Source organism: Dendropsophus ebraccatus, chromosome 9 (genome assembly GCF_027789765.1).
Source record: "Dendropsophus ebraccatus isolate aDenEbr1 chromosome 9, aDenEbr1.pat, whole genome shotgun sequence".
NCBI lineage: Eukaryota > Metazoa > Chordata > Amphibia > Anura > Hylidae > Dendropsophus > Dendropsophus ebraccatus.
In genome coordinates, this window is record NC_091462.1 from 64,988,948 (window position 1) to 65,012,324 (window position 23,377).

General features: G+C 42.5%; 1 protein-coding gene across 2 annotated transcripts in view; it reads right to left on the reverse strand.

Annotated features, from left to right (window-relative positions):
- Positions 1-8,352: 8,352 nt before the first annotated feature.
- Positions 8,353-23,377, reverse strand: part of PGAP1 (post-GPI attachment to proteins inositol deacylase 1) — a 321,065-nt gene continuing 306,040 nt past the window's right edge. For both annotated transcript variants that reach the window (XM_069983559.1, XM_069983560.1), the window contains 3 exons: positions 21,617-21,849; positions 10,746-10,850; positions 8,353-8,963 (listed from right to left, as the gene is read on the reverse strand). In XM_069983559.1, the coding sequence (XP_069839660.1) occupies positions 8,825-8,963; positions 10,746-10,850; positions 21,617-21,849 (477 nt within the window). In that variant the 3' untranslated portion in view covers positions 8,353-8,824. The remainder of the gene's footprint in view (positions 8,964-10,745; positions 10,851-21,616; positions 21,850-23,377) is intronic.

Here is a 23,377-nt window from a genome sequence, read left to right on the forward strand (position 1 = left end):
CAGGCTAAGATAGTTGTTCAGTTCCAGGCGCAAACGTTGGTGTCAAGAGAGGTCATGCCGCCCTTTTCTGTTACCAGTCAACAGTAGTATACGCAAATTAAAAAATACTTTAAAACAAAAAGTTACAAAATTACAAGGTAATGCAACTTTATTAAAGCAATGTTTTAGCAAAATCAGTTTTTGGAGTACCCCTTTAAAGATCATACACTGTATGCTCGAGGAAGCAGGGCCCTCACATCTCATGTCTGATTTTGTTTATGTATGTACCCCCAGAATTGTAAAGTGCTGCAGAATAAGTTGCTGCTATATAAATAATACATATTATTATTACTACTATTGAATATCAGCAGTTGGAGATTTTGCTGCTGGTCTAAACAGATTCCACAGAAAAATCTGCAATAGATACACAAAAATCTCTCCCCCAGTTTTTGGACTTCTGATCCACTCTGCTGCTACTGTACAAATTGTGGAATTTTAATGTTGTGGAGGAAGTCAACAGCAAATACACCACGTGACCCTATTCTAATACATATTTTTCTGCCCATTACAAATACAGTAACATGAGTAATAGAAGTAGTAGGCTCTCTAGTGTAACTCCCCTTAAATTGACCAAGTTAGTATGTATAGTCTTAAATATATATTGTTTCTGACTGCAACATAAATAGTTGGTTACAATGAATCAGAATAGTGTGTAGAGGTAAATAATTTTTATATTTATAAGATAAAACAACTAAAATAAAAATAACCAGTGGGAAGTACAAACAAAATTAAAAAACACCTGTATCAAAATTCATGAGGCTCTATAGGCATATATATCAGTATATATCTTCATAATGTAATAATCACAGGAGTATATATATTGAAATTCCTAGTATAAAACACATATAAGTAACATAGCATAGCTTGAAAAATGATTTGGTATCGAAAAAGGTATTTTTGTATTGTATATTTCATAAACGATTATAGCAGTATGATCTTGTTCATATGCGACTCTGCAGGGCCCTTGCAGGTCGCAGTGGTTTGTGGTCACTGTGCTTATGATAAGTGTAGTACTGTTCCTCGGTTAGTCAATTCGGGATATATTATATAGTCTATTAATAATTATGCTCGTATATGCAGAGGTAATACAGTTGAAATAAAATAAAAGCGGTGGAAATACACCTCTCACCAGTCCAAAGTCTCTGGATTTGCAGTGTCTGCGGCCACAGCTAGTGAGGAGCATGTAGATGGATATGGAACTTCCCCTGCCCAAAGATCCTTCAGTCGGATGGTTCTTCTAAGGGTATTCCGCATAGATCTTGTCTCTCACGTTTGTGGAGCTTCAAGAGGTATGCTTCATGTCTGATTACCTCTCCCGATGCTGCTGGGTTCTATTCCCGTGGTTGTTGTTTCCCCGTGTTGAGGAAAGCTTTTAGTATATCCAGTATATAATCAGGTCTGAAGTCCGGACTGGTGGTATATTGTGCGCAATGCGTCTTTCTGCTATATATAGATGTTGCAATATCTATATATACATCGATACCAAATTATTTTTCAAGCTATGCTATGTTCCTTATATGTGTTTTATACTAGGAATTTCAATATATAGACTCCTGTGATTATTACATTAGGGGGCTCGGTTCACACGTTGTAAGAGTGCGGCTGTATTTGCGGCTGTAATTGTGCGGCGGTATTTTTGGTGGTTCGTGTGTATGCTTGGAAGTATAGGATATGCGGCTGCACAGTGCACACTATGTATGAATCTACGGCCCTATCGTAAACGGACCCGTAAAAAATGAACAAGACCATTGTTTGCGGCTGAATATGCGGCCGTGGATTGACAGGCGGTCCGTACGGAGTACTTCAAAAATAGCCGGCAATGATGCCGAATGCCGATGCCTCTAATAGTTAATATATTAAATTAATCAAACACATTTTCTTTGTAATCAAGACACTTTCGTTGATCAATAATTTATTTCTAACGAATCCATCATTTTGCAATTAAATATACTGTTAAAAAAAATAGATATATAAATAAATGTATATTTATCTATATATTTATTTTTTGACAGTATATTGAATTGCACAATGATGGATTCGTTAGAAATAAATTATTGACCAACGAAACTGTATTTATTTCAACGAAAATGTGTTTTTTTAATTAAATATTAATTAGTACAGGAAGCTCTATAAGCCGTTAATTCATATGCCGGCAATAGAGCATTCTGTACTAATCATCACTTTACTTTAATGAAAACATCAAATGTTTCTTCTAATTATGTTATGACAATAGCATTATTAGAAGAAACATTTAGAATTATATGTGCGCTCAGCTGATTGGCTGTTCGGCTGAGCGCACATATAATAAGCCGGTCCGCAGCACAGTGACTTCATTGTGCTGCGGACCAGCGAAGAGGACGCATCGGGGTGAGTATAGAGCTCTCCCCAATCCCTCCCCAGCACTGCACCCCTCCCAGCAAGGAAGGGGGGTCACTTAACCCCTTCCTTGCTGGGATGGGTGCAGTCTGACATCAGTCTGGCCCCCAGGGGGTTAAGGGGGATGCAATACATCCTCCCTTAACCCCTTGGGGGCCAGACTGTAAGCAGCGATCTGTAAAGATGCTGCATACTGTAAGGAGCACAACACCGCTCACAATGATGGGTGTTGTGCTCCTGTTTGTGTGTTTTTGTGTGTTTCTCCCTTTTTGTTTTTCAGATATCGGTATCCTGGGGATTACGTCGGATTCCATGGACTACGTCGATGACCAGCGTTTTTTTAATGTTTTTTTTAATAAAATGGTCAATGAGGGGTGTGGGGGTGTTTTTATTTGAATAAAAAAATTTGTAAACTTGTGTCTTGTCTTTATTTCTTTACTTTATAGACTTAGTAGTGGAAGCCGTCTAATAGACGGAATCCATTACTAAGTTGGGGCCTAGTGTTAGCCGGTATAAAATGGCTAACACTAACCCCCCATTATTACCCCAGTACCCAATGCCACCAGGGGTACTGGGAAGAGCCGGGTGCCAGTGGTCCCGGAGCGTCAAAATTGGCGCTCCTGGACCGGGCGGTAGCAGGCTGGTAAGATTTAGGCTGGGGAGGGCCTAAACCAATGGCTCTTCCCACCCTGGTGTTACCAGGCTGCTGTCGCTTGGTTTTTAACCCGGCTGGTTCTAAAAATAGGGGGGACCCTATGCGTTTTTTTTTTTTAAATAAATAAATAAATAATTAAAAAAAAACGCATAGGGTCCCCCCTATTTTTATAACCAGCCGGGTTAAAAACCAAACGACAGCAGCCTGGTAACACCAGGGTGGGAAGAGCCATTGGTTTAGGCCCTCCCCAGCCTAAATCTTACCAGCCTGCTGCCGCCCGGTCCAGGAGCGCCAATATTGACGCTCCGGGACCACTGGCACCCGGCTCTTCCCAGTACCCCTGGTGGCATTGGGTACTGGGGTAATAATGGGGGGGGTTAGTGTTAGCCATTTTATACCGGCTAACACTAGGCCCCGACTTAGTAATGGATTCCGTCTATTAGACGGCTTCCACTACTAAGTCTATAAAGTAAAGAAATAAAGACAAGACACAAGTTTACAAATTTTTTTATTCAAATAAAAACACCCCCACACCCCTCATTGACCATTTTATTAAAAAAAACATTAAAAAAACGCTGGTCATCGACGTAGTCCACGGAATCCGACGTAATCCCCTGGATACCGATATCTGAAAAACAAAAAGGGAGAAACACACAAAAAACACACAAACAGGAGCACAACACCCATCATTGTGAGCGGTGTTGTGCACCTTACAGTATGCAGCATCTTTACAGATCGCTGCTTACAGTCTGACCCCCAAGGGGTTAAGGGAGGATGTATTGCATCCCCCTTAACCCCCTGGGGGCCAGACTGATGTCAGACTGCACCCATCCCAGCAAGGAAGGGGTTAAGTGACCCCCCCCTTCCTTGCTGGGAGGGGTGCAGTGCTGGGGAGGGGGTGGGGAGAGCTCTATACTCACCCCGATGTTGCCTCTTCGCTGGTCCGCAGCACAATGAATTCACTGTGCTGCGGACCGGCTCATTATATGTGCGCTGAGCCGATCAGCCAATCAGCTGAGCGCACATATAATTCTAAATGTTTCTTCTAATAATGCTATTGTGATAACATAATTAGAAGAAACATTTGATGTTTTCATTAAAGTTAAGTGATGATTAGTACAGAATGCTCTATTGCCGGCATATGAATTACCGGCTTATGGAGTTTCCTGTACTAATTAATATTTAATTAAGAAAACACATTTTCGTTTAAATAAATTCAGTTTCGTTGGTCAATAATTTAATTCTAACGAATCCATCATTGTGCAATTAAATATACTGTCAAAAAATAAATATATATATAAATATACATTTATTTATATATATATTTATTTTAACAGTATATTTAATTGCAAAATGATGGAATCGTTTACATTTAATTATTGAACAATAAAAGGGACTTTATTAGACAGAAAATGTGTTTTATTAATTCAATATATTAACCATGAGACACATCGGCTATAGTGCAGAGGATCGCAAACCCCGGTAATAGCGATTCATGTAAACTGTGTTCCCTGCTTTCCCAGATGCATCCAGAGGTGTTTCCATCACTTTCTTAACATTTTATTTGTTATTTTTAGTTGAACCAGATTTCCAAGTAAATGACCGTATGTTTTGAGCCGCATGTCTATTTTTTCCCACGGCCGGAGTTTCACCCGCACATTTACAGCCGCATAAAAAATACAGCCGCACAGTTACAGCGTGTGAACCCAGCCTAAAGATATATACTGATATATATGCCTATAGAGCGCCTTATAAATTTTGATACAGGGGTGTTTTTTAATTTTGTTTGTACTATCTTATGAATATAAAAATGATTTACCTCTACACACAATTCTGATTCATTGTAACCAACTATTTATGTTACAATCAGAAACAATATATATTTAAGACTATACATACTAACTTGGTCAATTTAAGGGGAGTTACTCTAGAGAGCCTACTACTTCTATTACTCATATTTGCGGGTTCTTGGTGCCAACCAAGTAGTGCACTCGCTGTACACCCCTATTCCTAACAGTACTGTCAGGTTGAGTTCTTACACTAGAATATTCCAAATACAGTAACATACATACACATAAGAAAATCTCAGCTAGAATGCGGGTCTGATGACCCAAATTGACACCTGTAAGTAGAGTTGAGTAAATTGCTCATCTAAATGAAGCGAAGCACTTCGTTTGATCTGCGCTCCACTCATCAAGCCAGGAAGCTGAATCCAATCCTGGTTAACTTCTCCCATAGAGATGTGCCGAATGTTTCTGTGTATGGGGAGGACAGGGACCAGACCGGAGAGATAACAGATTATTGCTCGGCCATCAGTTATTGAAAGTGTATGGCCACCTTTAGACAGACACATCAACACTGTTATATGTGTAGGGTATCCTGGCAAATTTATTACATTCCATCCCTGAGCAGTGGTAGAAGGGTCAGGAGCAGAGATTAAAATGCAGCTGGGGTCAGGGCACACAAATCTGGAGATTAGCTTCCTAGTATGTTTGATCCATAGAGGCTATTGTGCCAAATATATAGAGAAGTTTGGTCAGCTCACCCTTGTCTTGGTATATAAGCACAATCCAATGTGGAGCACAGAGGTCAGACGGACTCCTGATATTATGCAAATTTAAAAAGTGGCTCCAGTAATGGTAAAATCTGGTTCTTTATTGCTTCGTTTTAAAATAGTACATGGATGAAGCAAAAAACTCCTATGCGTTTCGGAGCTGGACTCCTTAACTACGGAGTAGTTAACATATAAGCAGTTTTTGCAACATCGATGTCCACAGTCCACAGTATAAATGGTCGTGTCCACCATTTAGGTGGCTGGGCTCCTCTCACAATGCAGTACCATCATCCCCGCCAATCTGCACTAGCCAACAGTTTCAGGACAGTGACTACTGTATCTGTGGCACTCTACAAACCCTGTACATATTCTGCATGAACAAACCCTGTACATATTCTGCATGAACACAAACTATTTGTATATACAAATGTTACCAGCTGTAACAAACATACAATCATAAGAAAACCTAAATTTGTTTTTACAAAGGTGGTTTTATTTTCCAAAAGTAGCAAATTCCACTATATGCACTCTAAAATAAAGCCATTAAAAATATAACCCATCCCCAAAAAAAGTTTATGAAAAGTATATATTTTTTATATATGTTATTTATGACAACTGTGACAAATAGGCCTATGTTCAAGTAAGCTTACAACATAAAAATGAAAGTTAAATGTACACCTAAAAGGAGATTTCCATCTGAAGATGTTATCTCCCATCCAACAAGATAGGGCATAAGATGTTGGGAGTACGAATTGTGGGACTATTACAGATCTTAAGAATGGCCTCACTGATTAATATGTTAGGGTGCCTTCACACCTACCGGATCCGCAGAGGATTTCATGCTGCGGATTCGCAGCAAAATCTGCTGCAGATCCAGTGCCATTCATAGCACATACTCACAGCAGGATTGACATCCCACTGTGAGTATGTGAGTTAACCCCACGCCGCTGAGAGCATACATTACCTGCTTGGCAACGCGGCTGCATGTGAGGCTCCCGGCTCCAGTCCCGCTCAGCCAATCAGTGCACGGCAGCACTGATTGGCTGAGGGGGACCAGAGCCAGGAGCCTCACATGCAGTCGCCTCGCCGAGCAGGGAATGTATGCTCTCGACGGCAGGCTGCGGAGGGATAACTCACATACTCACAGCAGGATGTCAATCCCGCTGCAAGTATGTGCTATCATAAGGATGAATGGCACTGGACCGCAGCGGATCCGATAGCTGTAAAGGGACCCTTCAGGTGTGAATACATGTTCAAAGAGAACCTGTCACCAAGCCAGATGGATCTGTTTTAGTAATTACTTTTAATTGGATCTGTAATTACTTTTAATTTTAACTGTCTTTAATATGACTTCTGTGTTGTGCCATTCCACTTATTTCTCCTTAAGGAAACTGACAACAGGGTGTTACCAGTTGGCAGTGTGACTCACACTGTCCAGTCGATGCTTATAGTGTCATACTGTACAGACACACACGCCTTAGGCAAGAGACTGATAACACCCAGTTGTCAAATGTAAAGGGTAATCTGTTTAATGCTTGAACTAAGGCATGGCCGAATGGCAAAAACTGGTCACACACCTATGTACAGTGGCCAAATTTCAATTATTGAAAAATGTTAAAAGGGGGTTTCTGGACAAAAATGATTCCTAGCTCCTTACAATAACAGACCATAAACTGTCAGTGAACCACCTGTCACCTCAACTGGACAGATGGTCTGCTGAGGCTGGATCTATGCTGTGAATGGGCCAGAAGCAGTTGCATCCATTCACTGCACAATGGTCATGCCTAGTTACTACAGCTCAGCTCCTATTCACTTAAACAAAAGCAGAACTGTGTATTTACACCTGTTTTCCTGCTGATTGGTCTGCTTAATAGGAACATGCATTAAAAAGGAGGTAATACTTTTTGCATGATACTAGATTTACCTATATATGTACAAAAGTTTTATTATTGTGTCTTCTTAATTATTTTACATGTATATATATAAATGCATAGTGTAACTTCTTTCTAAAGCAAACACATGTAAACTTTTGACTGATTTAAAATTAAGGCACCAAAGATTTTGCTCCTATGGACTTGTCATACTTTTTCTCAGAACACTATATAGCACAAGAAAGATAACTTGGTGTATTTAAAGCGTAACTGTAATTTCAGGGCCATTTTTTTGAAAACATTAAATATCAACAGTTCAAGCAATTTTAAGAAACTCTGTAATAGGTTTTATAAACCAAAAGAGTTTCCTTCTGTACTGAAAAAGCAATCTCCTAGCCTCCCCCCTCACTTCAGAAGCAGCAGGATTTCTGTGTCCATTATGTGGCTATGGAGAGGGGAGGGGCTGTTAGGAGTGACTGAGCACGGAGCAGTCCTGCACAGCACAACACCCTGCAATTTTCTCTCAGTAAGTTCATAGATGAGCACTGACCTTTTTGACCCCAGAATCCAGCATTTTAGGTGCCCAGAGTCTACAAACAGCTGACCTTCATGTCACCTCTTCCTGCTCCTTCATGTCACCTCTTCCTGCTCCCTCATCTCCCCCAGCCCCTCCCCCCTCCATAAGGATAGAATGGGAGAGCAGAGCCCGTCTTCACTGGCTTCTCTGTAATGAAGACGTGTTTGCCTGATAATGCACAGATAAGAAGTCGGGGGGAGGCTAGGAAATTGCTTCTTGAGTACAGAAGGAGGCTTTTTTGGCTGATAAAACCTATTACAGAGTTTCTTAAAATCACTTATACTACTGATTTCTGCAATAAAAAAAAAAAAATGACAGTTACGCTTTAATTTAGGGGGTTGCGTAGGAACACATTTTATTTTAATATATGGCTGAGGTTGTTGTAAAAAAAAGAAAAAATCAAATTAACAGGCTTGTCATCCCTTACTTCCTGCTTCTGGGACAGATTGTCATGGCAGAAATTGCCCAGTCAGCCAATCTCAGACTATGATGGACACTGTTGGCAGTTCTTGCTTTGATGACTGAAGCAGCGGGAAAATTGGGGTATGTATTACCACAGCCATATATATATGTTCCTGGACAAACCCTTTAGAAGAAAATAGCCGAGTGACCTTCAAACTTTTGTATAACAAATTATTAATGTAAAAAAGACCTATCCCTAGGAAAATTCATGTGAACATATTTCATTCAATAGTTCTATAACAGATATACTTAACATATTTTAATAATTTGAGCTTTGACAACTTCAGCCACTATATAAAGCATGATAATGAATGTAGAAAAAGAGTAAATGTAATAAAATAGGGTACTCTGTATAAATGAAGCTGTCCAAAGGCCACAACTAAAACTGAAAAAGGGAGCTGAAGCTGAGCTGTAATCTTCAACAGTTTGCTGCAAAAGAACCAGAAAGAATAAATGTCACTAACAGAAATAGCTTAATTATAACATATATTTCTATCTTCCCTGGCTTTCAGGTAACTGCCAGGTGCAAGTAAAAAAGAGCTTAGTCAGTTGCCTTTTGCCTCACAAAATGACCACCTTGCGTAATGCTGCCACTCTCAGGAATATAGATGACAGTTTAAAAATTTTATCATAATTACAAAGTACAATTGGTCACATAAGGAACTAGCCCTCTTATGGCTCTGTCAATAAAAACATATGAGTTAGATGACACTTAGAAAGAAAAGAAAAAAAAGGACACCCCAAAAATGTAAATTTCTTGCGTCATTAAGGGGTTAGGCTATGTTCACACGTCTTTTCATCCCCGTTTAAAATGACGTCCGTCATTTTGAGTCTAAAAATGACGGACGTTATTTGGCATCCTGACCTCCCCTTAGTGCACTGACGGTTGTTGGCACATTATTCTAGTTTTAGTTACTAATTGGACTTTGGATGTGGCTTAATTGAAAAGTCCATTAAATTTAATAGTAAAAACGGAGACAGAACGGTGACACAAGGAAAACTGTGTGTGAACTACAAATAAAAAATGTCCGCTGTTTGCAAAAGACATCCGAAAATAATGATCATGTTTATTTTGACGCCCGCGGGAAAAACATCCGTTATTTAATATGCTGTGTGCATTGGACGTCCGTCTTCCCATTGACTTCAATACATTGCATTGCAGTCAGTTAAATCTCGGCAAAAACGGACGTTATTTTAAATATGAAAATTTTTATATTTTTGACATTGTGTGAACATAGCCTTAATCTGTAGCACTAATCAATGTTGAAATGATCACAGGAAACATAACTAAAAAGTTTATGTGCCTGCCAGGCGTTCAACGTAGTGCCTGATGTAATTCCGACTCATATAGAGCTATGCTTAGTCTTAATCAATTAAGTAAAAGTTAGGAATAGAGGCGGGAACGGCCCAGGGATGTAGGGCAGCACCCTTGCTCCACCCATCTTCCAACTCATTTAAAACCACAAAACCACCACACCAAACTGCTAATACCTTACAATACTCCTAAATACAGAAAAAGTACAATGTACATATACAGTATAAAAGTACATAAATACTCAGATTTAAATGCATGCAACATTATTTAACATATTAGGGCTTTTTTGAGAGTAAAAGGGGATTCCTACCATAAAATAAATTGACAGCCTATCTACAGGATAGGTTATTAATAGTTGATCAGCGGGTGCCAAAACCCAGCTCCCCTGCAGAGTCAGGAGCACTTGGCTCAGTTCCCTGTGTGCCGCTGGTGTACTGCAGCCTTGCCTCCTATTCACTTCCACGGATGCTCAGGCTGGGCTGCAGTACCCTGGTGCTTTGTAGGGCAGCTAATATTTCTCAGATTCAGCAGCACAAATTAAAAATGAAGTTACATTAAAAAAAAAAAACTACAAACAGAAACCCAAGCCATCTCTTATTTAAAATGACTATAATAGAAAGCAGAAGGGAACTTAATTTGTGAGAAAATGAGAATGTAATAGTAAAATGAAATAAGCTAAAGCTTTATGTGTCATAGAAAAAAAGATGCCCGAGGACTGGAGAGCAGGATGCTGGATCACAAGCAACGCAGTATGCTTATGATCTGCAACTCGATTTTTTGTGCTGTGTAAAGGCACTGCAAGTGAGCGCTGATCTCGCTGACCAGTGCTGGTTTGCAGCTTCCCTTGGTCGACAATTCATAGATGTGAAAGGACTCGTATACTCTGTTATACTCACCTAGATTTTATTGATAACAAAGTAGAGTTCATCAGAATTTCAACAGTAAAGATGAGAATAACAGCCAAAACTCTCACAGGATCAGGGACCAGTTGAATATTATTTCTATGCAATTAGAAGCACAAAAAAATATAAATATATTAATGGCACATACACAAGGACGCACAATAGCTTATTATATATAGCTTTTATTCCATAAAAAAATATACATTAAAAGAGACTGAACTGAAAAGACAAGTAAAGTCAAATCACAAGACTTTATCTACATTTAAAACCCAATCCTAATGAATAATTGGTATAATCAAAAACAGGCTGCTTCTCCGATGGTAATGTCTATTTGAATGCTAACATACATTAGAACAGACATTAGGGGAAGTTCAGAATTGGAGACGCTGCAAGCAGCAGCTAAAGCAATATCTAACGATGCTAGGACTAGGGCTTCTGAAGCCCTGCAGTTCCCAACACAGTCACTGGAAACATGAAAAAAAAGACGACAATATTACAATTATCATACAGAAAAAAATCGATCGACAAAGGGGTCACTAAAGAAATACAGGACAGTCCAAGAAATATATAAATCAATTATACTTTATTAACCCTTTGAGGACCAGGCTCAAAATGACTCAGTGGACTGCGCAAATTTTGATCTTCGTGTTTTCGTTTTTCCCTCCTCCCCTTCTAAGAGCTCTAGCACTTTCAGTTTTCTATCTACAAGGCCATGTAATGGCTTGTTTGTTACAGGAATAGTTGTACTGTGTAATGGCGTCTTTCATTTTACCATAACATGTATGACGGAATTCCAAAATTATTATTATTATTTTTATCATTTTTTTAAATATATAATGTAACATTAAATCGGTAATCCGCGCACTTTTTTCCCTCCTTTCGTGTACGCCGTTTACCGTTCGCAATGACGCTTGTTAAATTTTAATAGATTGGACAATTACGCACGCTACGGTATATTATATGTTTATTTATTTATTTTTATATGTTTTATTTATATAATGGGAAAGGGGGGTGATTTAAACTTTTATTGGGGGAGGGACTTTGGGGTAGTGTATTGGTGTTTTTAACTTTTTTTTTACACATTTGAAGTCCCTTTGGGGGACTTTTACATACAATAGTTTGATTTCATACACTGATCATTGATATGCCATAGGCATAGCATTGATCAGTGTGATAGGCGATCTGCTTATTGAGCCTGCTTCATAGCAGGAGAAACACCCAGGACGTACAGTTACGTCCAGGGTCGTCTGGTGACAGACTTCCATGGCGTAACTGTACATCCAGGGTTGTCTAGGAGTTAATGAAATTCATAAAAAATTCACATAAAAAGGAAGGAGGCATGATACAGAACTGTACGCACAAAATCAGTAAAAAGACTGATGTAAACAATTTATATGTTTATATATTGCACATGCTAAATGAATAAATATATATATATATATATATATATACACACACACACTCACCGGCCACTTTATTAGGTACACCATGCTAGTAACGGGTTGGACCCCCTTTTGCCTTCAGAACTGCCTCAATTCTTCATGGCATAGATACAACAAGGTGCTGGAAGCATTCCTCAGAGATTTTGGTCCATATTGACATGATGGCATCACACAGTTGCCGCAGATTTGTCGGCTGCACATCCATGATGCGAATCTCCCGTTCCACCACATCCCAAAGATGCTCTATTGGATTGAGATCTGGTGACTGTGGAGGCCATTTGAGTACAGTGAACTCATTGTCATGTTCAAGAAACCAGTCTGAGATGATTCTAGCTTTATGACATGGTGCATTATTCTGCTGAAAGTAGCCATCAGATGTTGGGTACATTGTGGTCATAAAGGGATGGACATGGTCAGCAACAATACTCAGGTAGGCTGTGGCGTTGCAACGATGCTCAATTGGTACCAAGGGGCCCAAAGAGTGCCAAGAAAATATTCCCCACATAATGACACCACCACCACCAGCCTGAACAGTTGATACAAGGCAGGATGGATCCATGCTTTCATGTTGTTGACGCCAAATTCTGACCCTACCATCTGAATGTCGCAGCAGAAATCGAAACTCATCAGACCAGGCAACGTTTTTCCAATCTTCTACTGTCCAATTTCGATGAACTTGTTCAAATTGTAGCCTCAGTTTCCTGTTCTTAGCTGAAAGGAGTGGCACCCGGTGTGGTCTTCTGCTGCTGTAGCCCATCTGCCTCAAAGTTTGACGTACTGTGCATTCAGAGATGCTCTTCTGCCTACCTTGGTTGTAACAGATGGCTATTTGAGTCACTGTTGCCTTTCTATCAGCTCGAACCAGTCTGCCCATTCTCCTCTGACCTCTGGCATCAACAAGGCATTTCCGCCCACAGAACTGCCGCTCACTGGATGTTTTTTCTTTTTCGGACCATTCTCTGTAAACCCTAGAGATGGTTGTGCGTGAAAATCCCAGTAGATCAGCAGTTTCTAAAATACTCAGACCAGCCCTTCTGGCACCAACAACCATGCCACGTTCAAAGGCACTCAAATCACCTTTCTTCCCCATACTGATGCTCAGTTTGAACTGCAGGAGATTGTCTTGACCATGTCTACATGCCTAAATGCACTGAGTTGCCGCCATGTGATTGGCTGATTAGAAATTAAGTGGTAACGTGCAGTTGGACAGGTGTACCTAATAAAGTGGCCGGTGAGTGTATATATATACACATACACACACATACATACATATACAGTATATAGCAATACATGCATCCACCACAAGATGGTACCAAATATCCACAGATAAATAATTAATATGGAAAAATTAGCTGGGGAGGCAAGATATATGTGGAGTATAATAACCAAAGGTGTAAAACAACTAACCAAATGTCCCCAAATAGCAAAAAAAATATATAAAGGAATTTAATATAACAGCGGTTGTTGTATGTACTGAAAGTCCCACTCACCGACTTTGTATTATGGCTGTTCACTGTGCAAGAACAATATTGTTATATTTGAATAGTTTGGAAAATTCAGTACGCTACAATAGCAAATGTTTGTTTATTTTTATTTGTAAAATGGGAAAAGAGGGTTGATTTCAACTTTTATTGGCCTTGTATTTTTTTTTTTTTAACATTCAATTGACACTTTTATGGTGCATTCACATGTACAGGATCTGCAGCAGATCTGCAGAAGATTTGATGCTGTGTTCAGTTATTTAGATCAAATCTGCTGCGGATCCGCAGAAGAAAATCCACTGCGATATGGTGTGTGTGAAGCTGCCCTTAAAGTGTACCTATCATTACAAAAAACTTTTGACATCTCCAGTCACATTTTAAAAGTTTTCATTTGGCCAGGTCTGAGTGTTCAGACCCATAATGATTGGGAGATAGAGCGGGGAGAATATGCGCTACAGCGTGTCCACGCTCTACTCTGAATAAAAAAAAAAAAAAAGGTCAGGCTTATAATGAGCTCCTATAGAGCCCGACTCAAGAGTGGTGAGAGGACGCACTGCAGCTGCGGTTCTCTCCCTATTGGTTTAGGTCTGAACACTCAGACACAGACTGATAAAAAAAAAAAATTGACATGTTTCTGTGACATGTCAAACTTTTTCATAACCACAGGTACACTTTAAATCTCCCTAGGGGTCTTTTATATGAAATCATTAGACTGTCAATACAGGTCAATGCTATGTATTGCATAGTACTGACCAGCGAGGTCAGAGTTGTGCTACTAGAGTCTGCCTGGATCTGACTCTAGATGACAGAGGTACCACTCCTGTCACTGAGACACAAACAATGTGATTGTTAAAGATCGCAGTGTTCAAGGGGTTAACGGAAGAGCAGTGTGATCACTTATGTCAGTCATTGTACTGGCTGTTGTCATTTTAATGTGTGTGAAGAATGATGGTACTGCAGAGCATCCCCTCTATATTCGTAAGGTGGGGGGGTATGCTGGATAGGTGCATTAAGGGAAGTAGACTTATCTCCAATCCACCAAACCACTTAATTTACATAGGATTCAAATGCAGATGTAGTATAAACGGTGCTGAGGATGAAGTTAAGAAAATTATCTTCATTCTCTGTGTCCACAGCAGGTTTATTATTTTTGAACTTCAATAAATAAGGCACAATTTTTTTTTTTTAATTGTAAATTTTTATTAATTTTTCAACAAAATATACAAACAGTCTGACAGACTAGATAGGTCGTAAAGATTTCCATGAAACCATTGTAGTAGGACCGAACAGAAAAGGCACTTAACAGAGTCCAACTAGAGTACCTGAGTGAAGGAGAGATATACATTTTTTAATAACATTACCGGTCCCCTGGAGTCTAATTGGAACATATAACGCTATTAATTGCCTAAGGAAGTTCCAAGGTAAAAAGAAAAAAGGAACTACTTAGCAATCCAGCCTTTTACAAGGACATAGGACAAACAAAGGCATAACATTGAAAAGGGAAGGGGGAAACAGTGGACAAGAAAGGTAGGGGAAGAGAGGGGGATCTAGGATATACCGCTGGTGGATGCTGAAGGAGAGCTGTAGGAATCCCAAGGAGCCCAAACCTGGTCAAAGGCCTCCATTTTATTGTTTAAAGATGCCGTAAGGCGCTAATCCTTGCCCGGAAGTGTTGGATAGAGGGGGAGAGGGGGGAGTCTGCTTCCAGCATTTAGCGATCAAAGACTTTGCAGCTGTTAGTAAGACCAACAGTAACTTGGCTTGCTTTTTACGCAGGGTCTTAGGGAATAAGTTGAGCAAACAGAGGCTTGGCTCACAGGGGATATTCATTCCTAGGACCGCTGATGATATAGCACAGACCGCAGTCCAGAAGGGCCGCACAAGCTCACACTCCCAGAAAATATGAAATTGGGAGCCCAGCTCTCTGGTACACCTCCAGCATAGCGGGGAGACTGAGGCATTAAGCTTATGGAGCAGCTCTGGTGTGTGGTACCAAAACATCATCACCTTGTAGTGGGACTCTTTATACGTGGTACATATCGAGGAAGTGGCAGCCCGATCCCAAATGACAGCCCAGCATTCCAGGGACAGCGTCCGTCCCAGCAGGGACTCCCACCTAGTCATATATGAGTGTTTCACCTAAAGGTCCCCAGCGGGCGAACCCAGAATGCGATATATATCGGAGATAAGACCAGAGGTCGAAGTCCCCCTTGTAACTAGTTGCTCGAAAGCAGACGGCTTAGAGACTGTAAGGGACCCCAGGCGAGACACCATGAAATGACGAAGCTGGAGGTAAGTGAAATTCTCTGGTGATGGGAGGGCGTGCTTGTCCATAAGCTTGGCAAATGGAAAGAGAGTGCGAGTCAGGGGGTCGACAATGTCAGCAAATTGGAAGAGGTTCTTTGATCCCCAAAGCCTTACAGTTTGAGATTGGAGACCCGGAAGAAAATCAGGGTAAAGTAAGAAGGAGTTTAGGGGGGAAGCTGGGGAGGTCATCCCAAACCTGGCATTACAAGAAGACCAAATATGGAGAGTGAAACGTATAGGGCCCAATAGGGAAAGATGAGAGAAACTGGGTGGCGTGGAGTGCCATAAAAAGGAGTTAGGGTGATATGGGGCCAGCCATATCTTTTCTATTTCTGTCCATTTCTTGTAAGCCAAATATCTGGACCATGCCGGGATTTGGCGTAAGTGGGAGGCCCAGTAATAATGGAGGAGATTTGGGACCGCCAGACGCCCTTGGAATTTGTTACTCATCATGACAGAGCTGGGTATACGGTGTCTCTTAGAGGCCCAAATAAACTTAAATATAGCCCTTTGAAGGCTTCTAAGTTTGCAAAGGGGGATACGGACTGGAAGGGTTTCAAAATGATACAGAAGTTTTGGCAAGATAGTCATCTTCGCTGCAGCCACCCTTCCGACCAAAGAAATATAGTGTGCGGTCCACTTGGACATAAGAGCCCGTACTTCCCGAAAAAGTGTGGGGTAGTTGGCAGAGTACAATGTGGAATAGTTGGGGGTGAGGCGGACACCTAAGTATTTAATGGAGGATTGAGTCCACTTAAATTTAAAGTTGGAGCTAAGCTGGGTGACCAGAGGCCCAGACAAATTTAAGGGCATAGCCTATGACTTAGAGGTATTAACCTTGTATCCTGATAAGCGGCCATAATTAGTTAATAACGCTCGAAGATTTGGCAAGGAAGTGAGCGGGTGAGACAGGGTGAGGAGAACATCGTCTGCAAACAACAATTTTAAATTCTTTCCCTCTTACCGAGACCCCTCTAATGTCAGGACAATTTCGGATCGCAGCCGCCAGGGGCTCTATGCATAAAACAAAAAGTAAAGGGGACAAAGGGCATCCCTGGCGGGTACCATTCGAAAGAGCGAAGGTCTCAGACATCATATGGGGAAATTTGAGTGCTGCCGTGGGGCGTGAGTACAATGCTTGTATTGCTGTCATGAAAGAGCCAGTGAAGCCAAAGCACTTCAAGGTCTCGAACATGAAGGACCACCCAAGGCGGTCAAACGCTTTTTCGGCGTCGAGGCTCAACACGAGAGCACTTTCCTCCTGCTGGTTAATCACATCAATAAGATCAATGGCTCTCCTCGTGTTGTCCCCACCATGCCTCCCCGGTACAAAGCCCACCTGGTCTGCATTAATAAGGGAGGGCAGCCAATAGCCCAATCTAGTGGCCAATATTTTAGTGAATATTTTATAATCAGAATTCAGGAGGGCTATGGGCCTATAATTTGCACAGTCCATGGGGTCCTTGCCAGGTTTGGGGATAAGAGCGATGAAAGAATGAGACATGGAAGTAGGGATAGGAGAGCCCTGTAGGAAGGAATTGAACAGTGAAAGTATTTTAGGGGAGAGTTCTGAGGAGAAAGTTTTGTAGTAGAGGTAAGAGAACCCATCTGGTCCAGGGGCCCGCCCCGTTGGGAGGGATTTAAGAACATCTGTAAGTTCTTCCGCTGTGATCGGAGCATTTAGTTCCTCAAGTGCCTCAGCAGTCAAAGACGGAAGGCCACACTCAACAAGGAACTCCGAGAGACAACGGGCACGGGCCTCGGGATCCGAGGCTAAGGAAGACGGAAGAGAATAGAGTTTGGAATAGTATTGGAGGAAAATAGAGGAGATGTCAGAAGGATGGTATCTCAGGGTCCCTGCAGAGTCCCTGAGGACCTGCGGAGATTGGGCAGCTGCGCGGTCATTTAGCATCCGTGCTAAAAGGGTGTGGGCCTTATTTCCCTTCTCATAAAAGCGCTGTTTAGAGTACATAAGGAGTCTCTCTACTTTATGTAGTGAAAGCTCTTTAAGTCTGTCGCGCGCTGCCGCAAGCCTTCGCAGAATCCCCAGGGAGGGGCGCCTGGCCAGAAGGCGCTCCAGTGAGACAATGGAGGATTTGGCATTCTGAATCGCTAGCAAAGAATCCTTCTTCTGACGGGAGCTGACCGCTATACAATGGCCCCTAACTACAGCCTTATGGGCTTCCCACAGAACCCCTTCTGAAGAAACCGAACCCCCATTTTCTAAAAAGTAGTTAGAAATACTCGACTTGATAGAGTCGCGTGTAATTTGGTTTTTCAGTAATGTGTCATTTAAGCGCCAATGACACTGCCTAGTAGGGGATAGAAGAGCTTTAAGTTGCACTATTACAGGGCCGTGGTCTGACCAAGAAATAGGGTCAAGGGCTGCACTCTGCAGAAGTCGGACAGTAGGTAGGTTGCCAAAGAAGTAGTCTATGCGGGAATGTAATTTATGGGGGTGAGAAAAGAAGGTATACCCCCTCTCCGTCGGGTGATCGAGTCGCCATAGGTCATACAGCTTATGAGCACGTATAAGCTTGCGGAACTCCGTTGAAAGTTTAGCTTGATCTACCGGAGTAGGTCGGCCCTGTACAGAATGTCTGTCCATCAGCTCCGAGAAGGGCAAATTAAAGTCCCCACCCAAGATTCTAGGAGCCGGGGGATACTTTGACAGTCTATTTAAAACTCTACGGAGAAAGGGTATTTGAGATCGATTAGGGGCATAGATATTACAGAAAATAAATTGCCGGCCTTGGAGAGTCCCATCTACAATGACAAATCTCCCCCTCGGCTCTGCAAAGGAGGAGGAGACCTGAATGGGGCATGCTTGGGAAAATAAAATAGCCAATCCAGCTTTTTTATTGCCTCTGGAGGCAGAGATGGCCGTGGGGAAGGAGTGACGGGCAAATCTAAAAGTGGCATCCTGATCAAAGTGTGTCTCCTGAAGGAAGGCAATATCAGCATGGAGGTTGCGAAGTTCCCTCAGGAGCAAACGTCTCTTAACATTGGAATTGAGGCCTTTTACATTAAGGGACACACATTTAACCATTGTAACGGTAGGGTGTAGCAACCATGCTAATGCAGCCACTCACTCAGTTCTGGCAGCTCGATGGGAATAGTCTCCGGAGAGTCTCCTGCTGACGTATGATCCTAGAAAGGGGGAGGGAGGGAAGGGAAGGACAGAAGGAAAACACACATGGAACATCAAATAACACAAAACAAATGCAGAGTCTAACAGGAAAAAGGGCACAAGGCCCAAGACACAGGCCCAAGTGGCCCACAACGAGGCAAGAACTATGCCAAAACAACTCTAAGGTTGTCAGCTGGCAGCCCCACGAGGAGCGAAGGAGCCACCAAAAAAGAACAGAGAACATTGGAACATACATGTGAGATGAGCAGTACACTACCACACAGCAATGTAAAAAGAAACACATAACAGTATGCTGAGACCCAGAACATAAACAAATGAAACCCCAAATTTAGAAGGTAGGAAACAGGAAGGGAAAACGGCTCCGGAGCCACTTGGTAGGCCCTCTCAGCCCACGGGATCAGGAGGGGAGCGAGAACCCTCAGAGCGGGGGCGACGTCTCTTCTGGCTAGAGGACTGCCAGACTGGAGGTGGGGGGGGAGGCGGGGGAGCAACAGTCCAATCAGAGATTTTCGGGATGGGCAGATCTAGAGCATCACAAAACGCAGGCAAATCAGCTAAGTTGCGGAGCATCGCGGAACATCCATCCCTTCTAGCCGTGAGGCCAAAAGGAAAGTTCCATCTATACGGCGTGTCATGATCCCGGAGAATAGACAGCAGTGGCCTCAAAATCCGGCGCTTCTGTAGGGTGATCCAAGAGAGGTCAGGAAAGAGTTGTATTTGGGCCCCGTCAAAGTCCAGGTCCCGAAGCGAACGGACTTTGGCCATAATACTTTCCTTCAGCGTGTAGTCATGGAGGCAGCAGATGACATCCCTCGGAGCACCGGATGTAGTCTTGGGCTTTAAGGCCCGGTGAGCTCTATCAAACTTAATTTTGTGGGTAGGAAGCTCACCCAGCAACATGTTAAAGAGGCCTTCCAAAGTAGATGTCAAGTCAGTGTCCTGAGTTGCCTCTGGCAGACCCCGTATCCTGATGTTATTGCGCCTGCCTCTATTGTCCAAATCCTCAATATGATGTTGCATGTCATCTAAGGCAGAAGCTTGCACTGACACAGTGGACTGTAAGTTGGAGATATAGGCACGCGTAGAGTCGTGATCTTCTTCCAAGGTTTCCACCCGTAGTGCAATATGCTGAATATCTTTCCGCACCGCCGCAATCTCCACTTTAAATGCGTCTTTCACTTCAGTGATGAGGGATTGCAGATCACTTTTAGTAGGAAGTTGTGAGAGTATGTCACGTACCTCTTGTGGGGAAGAGGGTCCCATAAGAGATGCATCAGAATCCGAGTCTGAGTGTCTGCCACCAGAAGAGCGCTGGGCAGCTGACCTGGTAGCAGCTTGCGAGGTTCTGATAGAGGCGGCCATATTTTCGCCATTGGATTTGTTTTTGTCCTTTTTAGGTGGTTTCGGGGTGGCCATTATGTATGTATAAATGAGCTGCTGGCCCTTTAAGAGTCTGTGGGACCGTATGGAAGTAGCACCAGGAGGGATAGGAGGGGATGAAGAGTCCAGGGCACCGGTGTTTGTGTGTGCTGGATCCAAGGCCAGAGGGGATGTAGTACCCCTAATAGCAGGAGGCAGGGAAGGGGTTAATGCGGATCCGCTGCTGGAGTGGAGGTCAGGGAGACAAGATGGCGCCTCAGTACAGGGGAACCTGGGCTGCGGGCTGTTGCCTGAATGCAGAGCCCCTTCCCAGGGGACCTAAGGTAGCCGGGGCAATCTGGCGGGTATTCCGCCCGGCAGGAGGGGAAGGGTGCCGGCTATGGCGCTCGCCGCCTTTACTGTCAGGCCGCAGCGGCAGGAAAGGACGGCTATCGCGTCGCCAAGGCGCCGCTATATGCAGGTACCGGGGTCAGGGTGAGGAGCAGCAGCAGCAGCAGCAGCCTGAGAGCTGAGATGGAGCCGGGGGGGGGGGGGGGGGGGAGGCTGACTCACCCGTCCTGTGGCAACAGCGTAAGGGGAGGCAAGATGGCGCCTCAGCACGTGGAGACCGGGGCCGCCGATCATCCGCCGGGTTCAGAGCCCGTCATCTGAGGAGCGGATACTCTTGGTGGAGGCTGGAGTCCAGCGGGCAGAGCTGCTTGCCAACTGCGGAGGGGGGCGCTGGATCCGTGAGGACAGGAGCAGCAGGTAAAGATGGCCGCGGCTGCAGCTCTCAGGCGGTGGCGGCCCACGTGGCTCTCGGGGTCCCCGTTGGACCTGCAGGAATCGGGCTTGTCGCAGGTTAGAGTGGTCCGGAGGTCCCGCTCACCGTCTCCCACACGGTCAGGGGTGCTAGGTCGGGTTTTGGCTGGTCTGGGTCAGTTACATTAGCTGTGCGGCTCAGGAGCTCCCTCACCCTGCGACTGTTCTCATCCGCGGCTCGCCACGCCCCCCATAAGGCACAATTTTAACAGATCTATGCCGATAATACTTTATACTTTTACATGTCTAACACATAATAAGAATACAACAGTAGTACAAATAATTGCTTTACTGAAAACATACCTTAAATTCTTGAACCAGTATATAAAGCAAGGTATGATCAAGAGAGTAAGCCAGAACAGTAAGTTCATTACTGAAATATGCATCTTGATACTTTCAAAAGCTGTGCTTAAATCACACACATCTGCTGCTCCTTTCTGTGGACTAATGATAGGTTCATCTGAGTTTTTTGTTGTGTTAGAACTGTCAGTTGCCGAAGTAATTGTGGCTTTGCTGACAGACATATTACTTTTAGCCTGTAAAAAAAAAACAACACACATTAATTAAAATCTTCTTTTATTTAAGTTAATAGTTTGCCACACAACTTCCTTACACATTTGTTTGTGTGGATTCGGGGTGGTCCGAACCTGGTTCGGACGGGGTTCGTACGAACCTGAACGCTCGGCAAAAAAAAAAAAAAAAAAATTAAATATATTATGAACAATAAATTTATGATTAGACCCATAGGTGTTATAGATATATGTTAAAAAATAGATATGTTAAAACATAAATATATATAGAAAAATACATGCAAAGAAAATTAAAAATGAATCCTATACTTTATTTCATTTGTGGACATTCTCAATGTATTTGTTGAGGCCCTGTGGTACTAATGTCTTCAATTTGAATATCCAGAAATTTTCTCGTCTGCGTAATTTCTAAAATCTCTGGACCCCATTGGAATATGCTCTATGGGAGTGATGTTAAAGGAAGAAAAATTACAATTATTACAAGAAATGGCATGGCGGGATACACTATGGAGAAGGAACCCTCTTTCCACGTTGGACCTATGCTGGTTCATCCTAGTGCGAAGAGCTTGAGTGGTCCGACCGATATATTGAACGCCACATGAGCAGGTAAGTAAATATATTACGTAAGTAGTACTGCACTTTAGAAAGGATTTGATGGCAAATGTAGTGCCTGTAGTAGTGGATTTGAAACTCGTGGCTCTATGTGTGATGTTATTACAACATTTGCATTTGTTCACACCACATCTAAAGCTACCCGATGGTTTTGTGAGAAATGAATGATGGGCTGGTTTATTACTATTGGTAGTAGTATTCGTGTCCTTCAGTCTACTGGGTGCTAGGACATTTTTAAGTGAACGAGCCCTTCTAAAAGTGACCCCGGGATGGCTGGGTATTATATCCTTCAGGAAAGGGTCAGACATCAAGATATTCCAATGCTTGTTCAGAACACTCTATCTTTTTGTGATCCGAAGAATAAGTGGTAATAAAATTAACGCTGAAATCCTTGGGTTCATTTTTCAAATTTCCTTGCATCTGCTTCTTCTTTCCAGGCTGAAGACATTGTGTTTGGCTTAGGCTGGCTGCCTTCTTCCGAAAATACTTTATAAGGGAAGCTGGGTATTTTTTAGCAGCAAAGCGTCTGGCAAGAATTTGACTCTGAGTCCTGTAATCACTACTCCTAGTGCAGTTCCTGCGGATCCTCCGGAACTGACCAAAAGGTATGTTTTTCAGCCATTTTTGGTAATGGCCACTATCAAAGTGCAGATAACTATTGCTATCTACACTTTTAAAAAAGGTTTTTGTAAGTAATTGATTCTTCTCGTGGAATACAATAATGTCTAAAAATTCAGCATGATTATGGAAGATATTATGGGTAAATTCCAGACCCCAGGTGTTGCTATTAATATCATTGACAAAAGAGGTTAGTTCGGCCTCGGTACCATCCCATATGATAAAAATATCATCTATGTACCTGCAATAATGTACACACTTAGTAAATAACGGATGTTGATACATTATCCCATTTTCAAAGGAG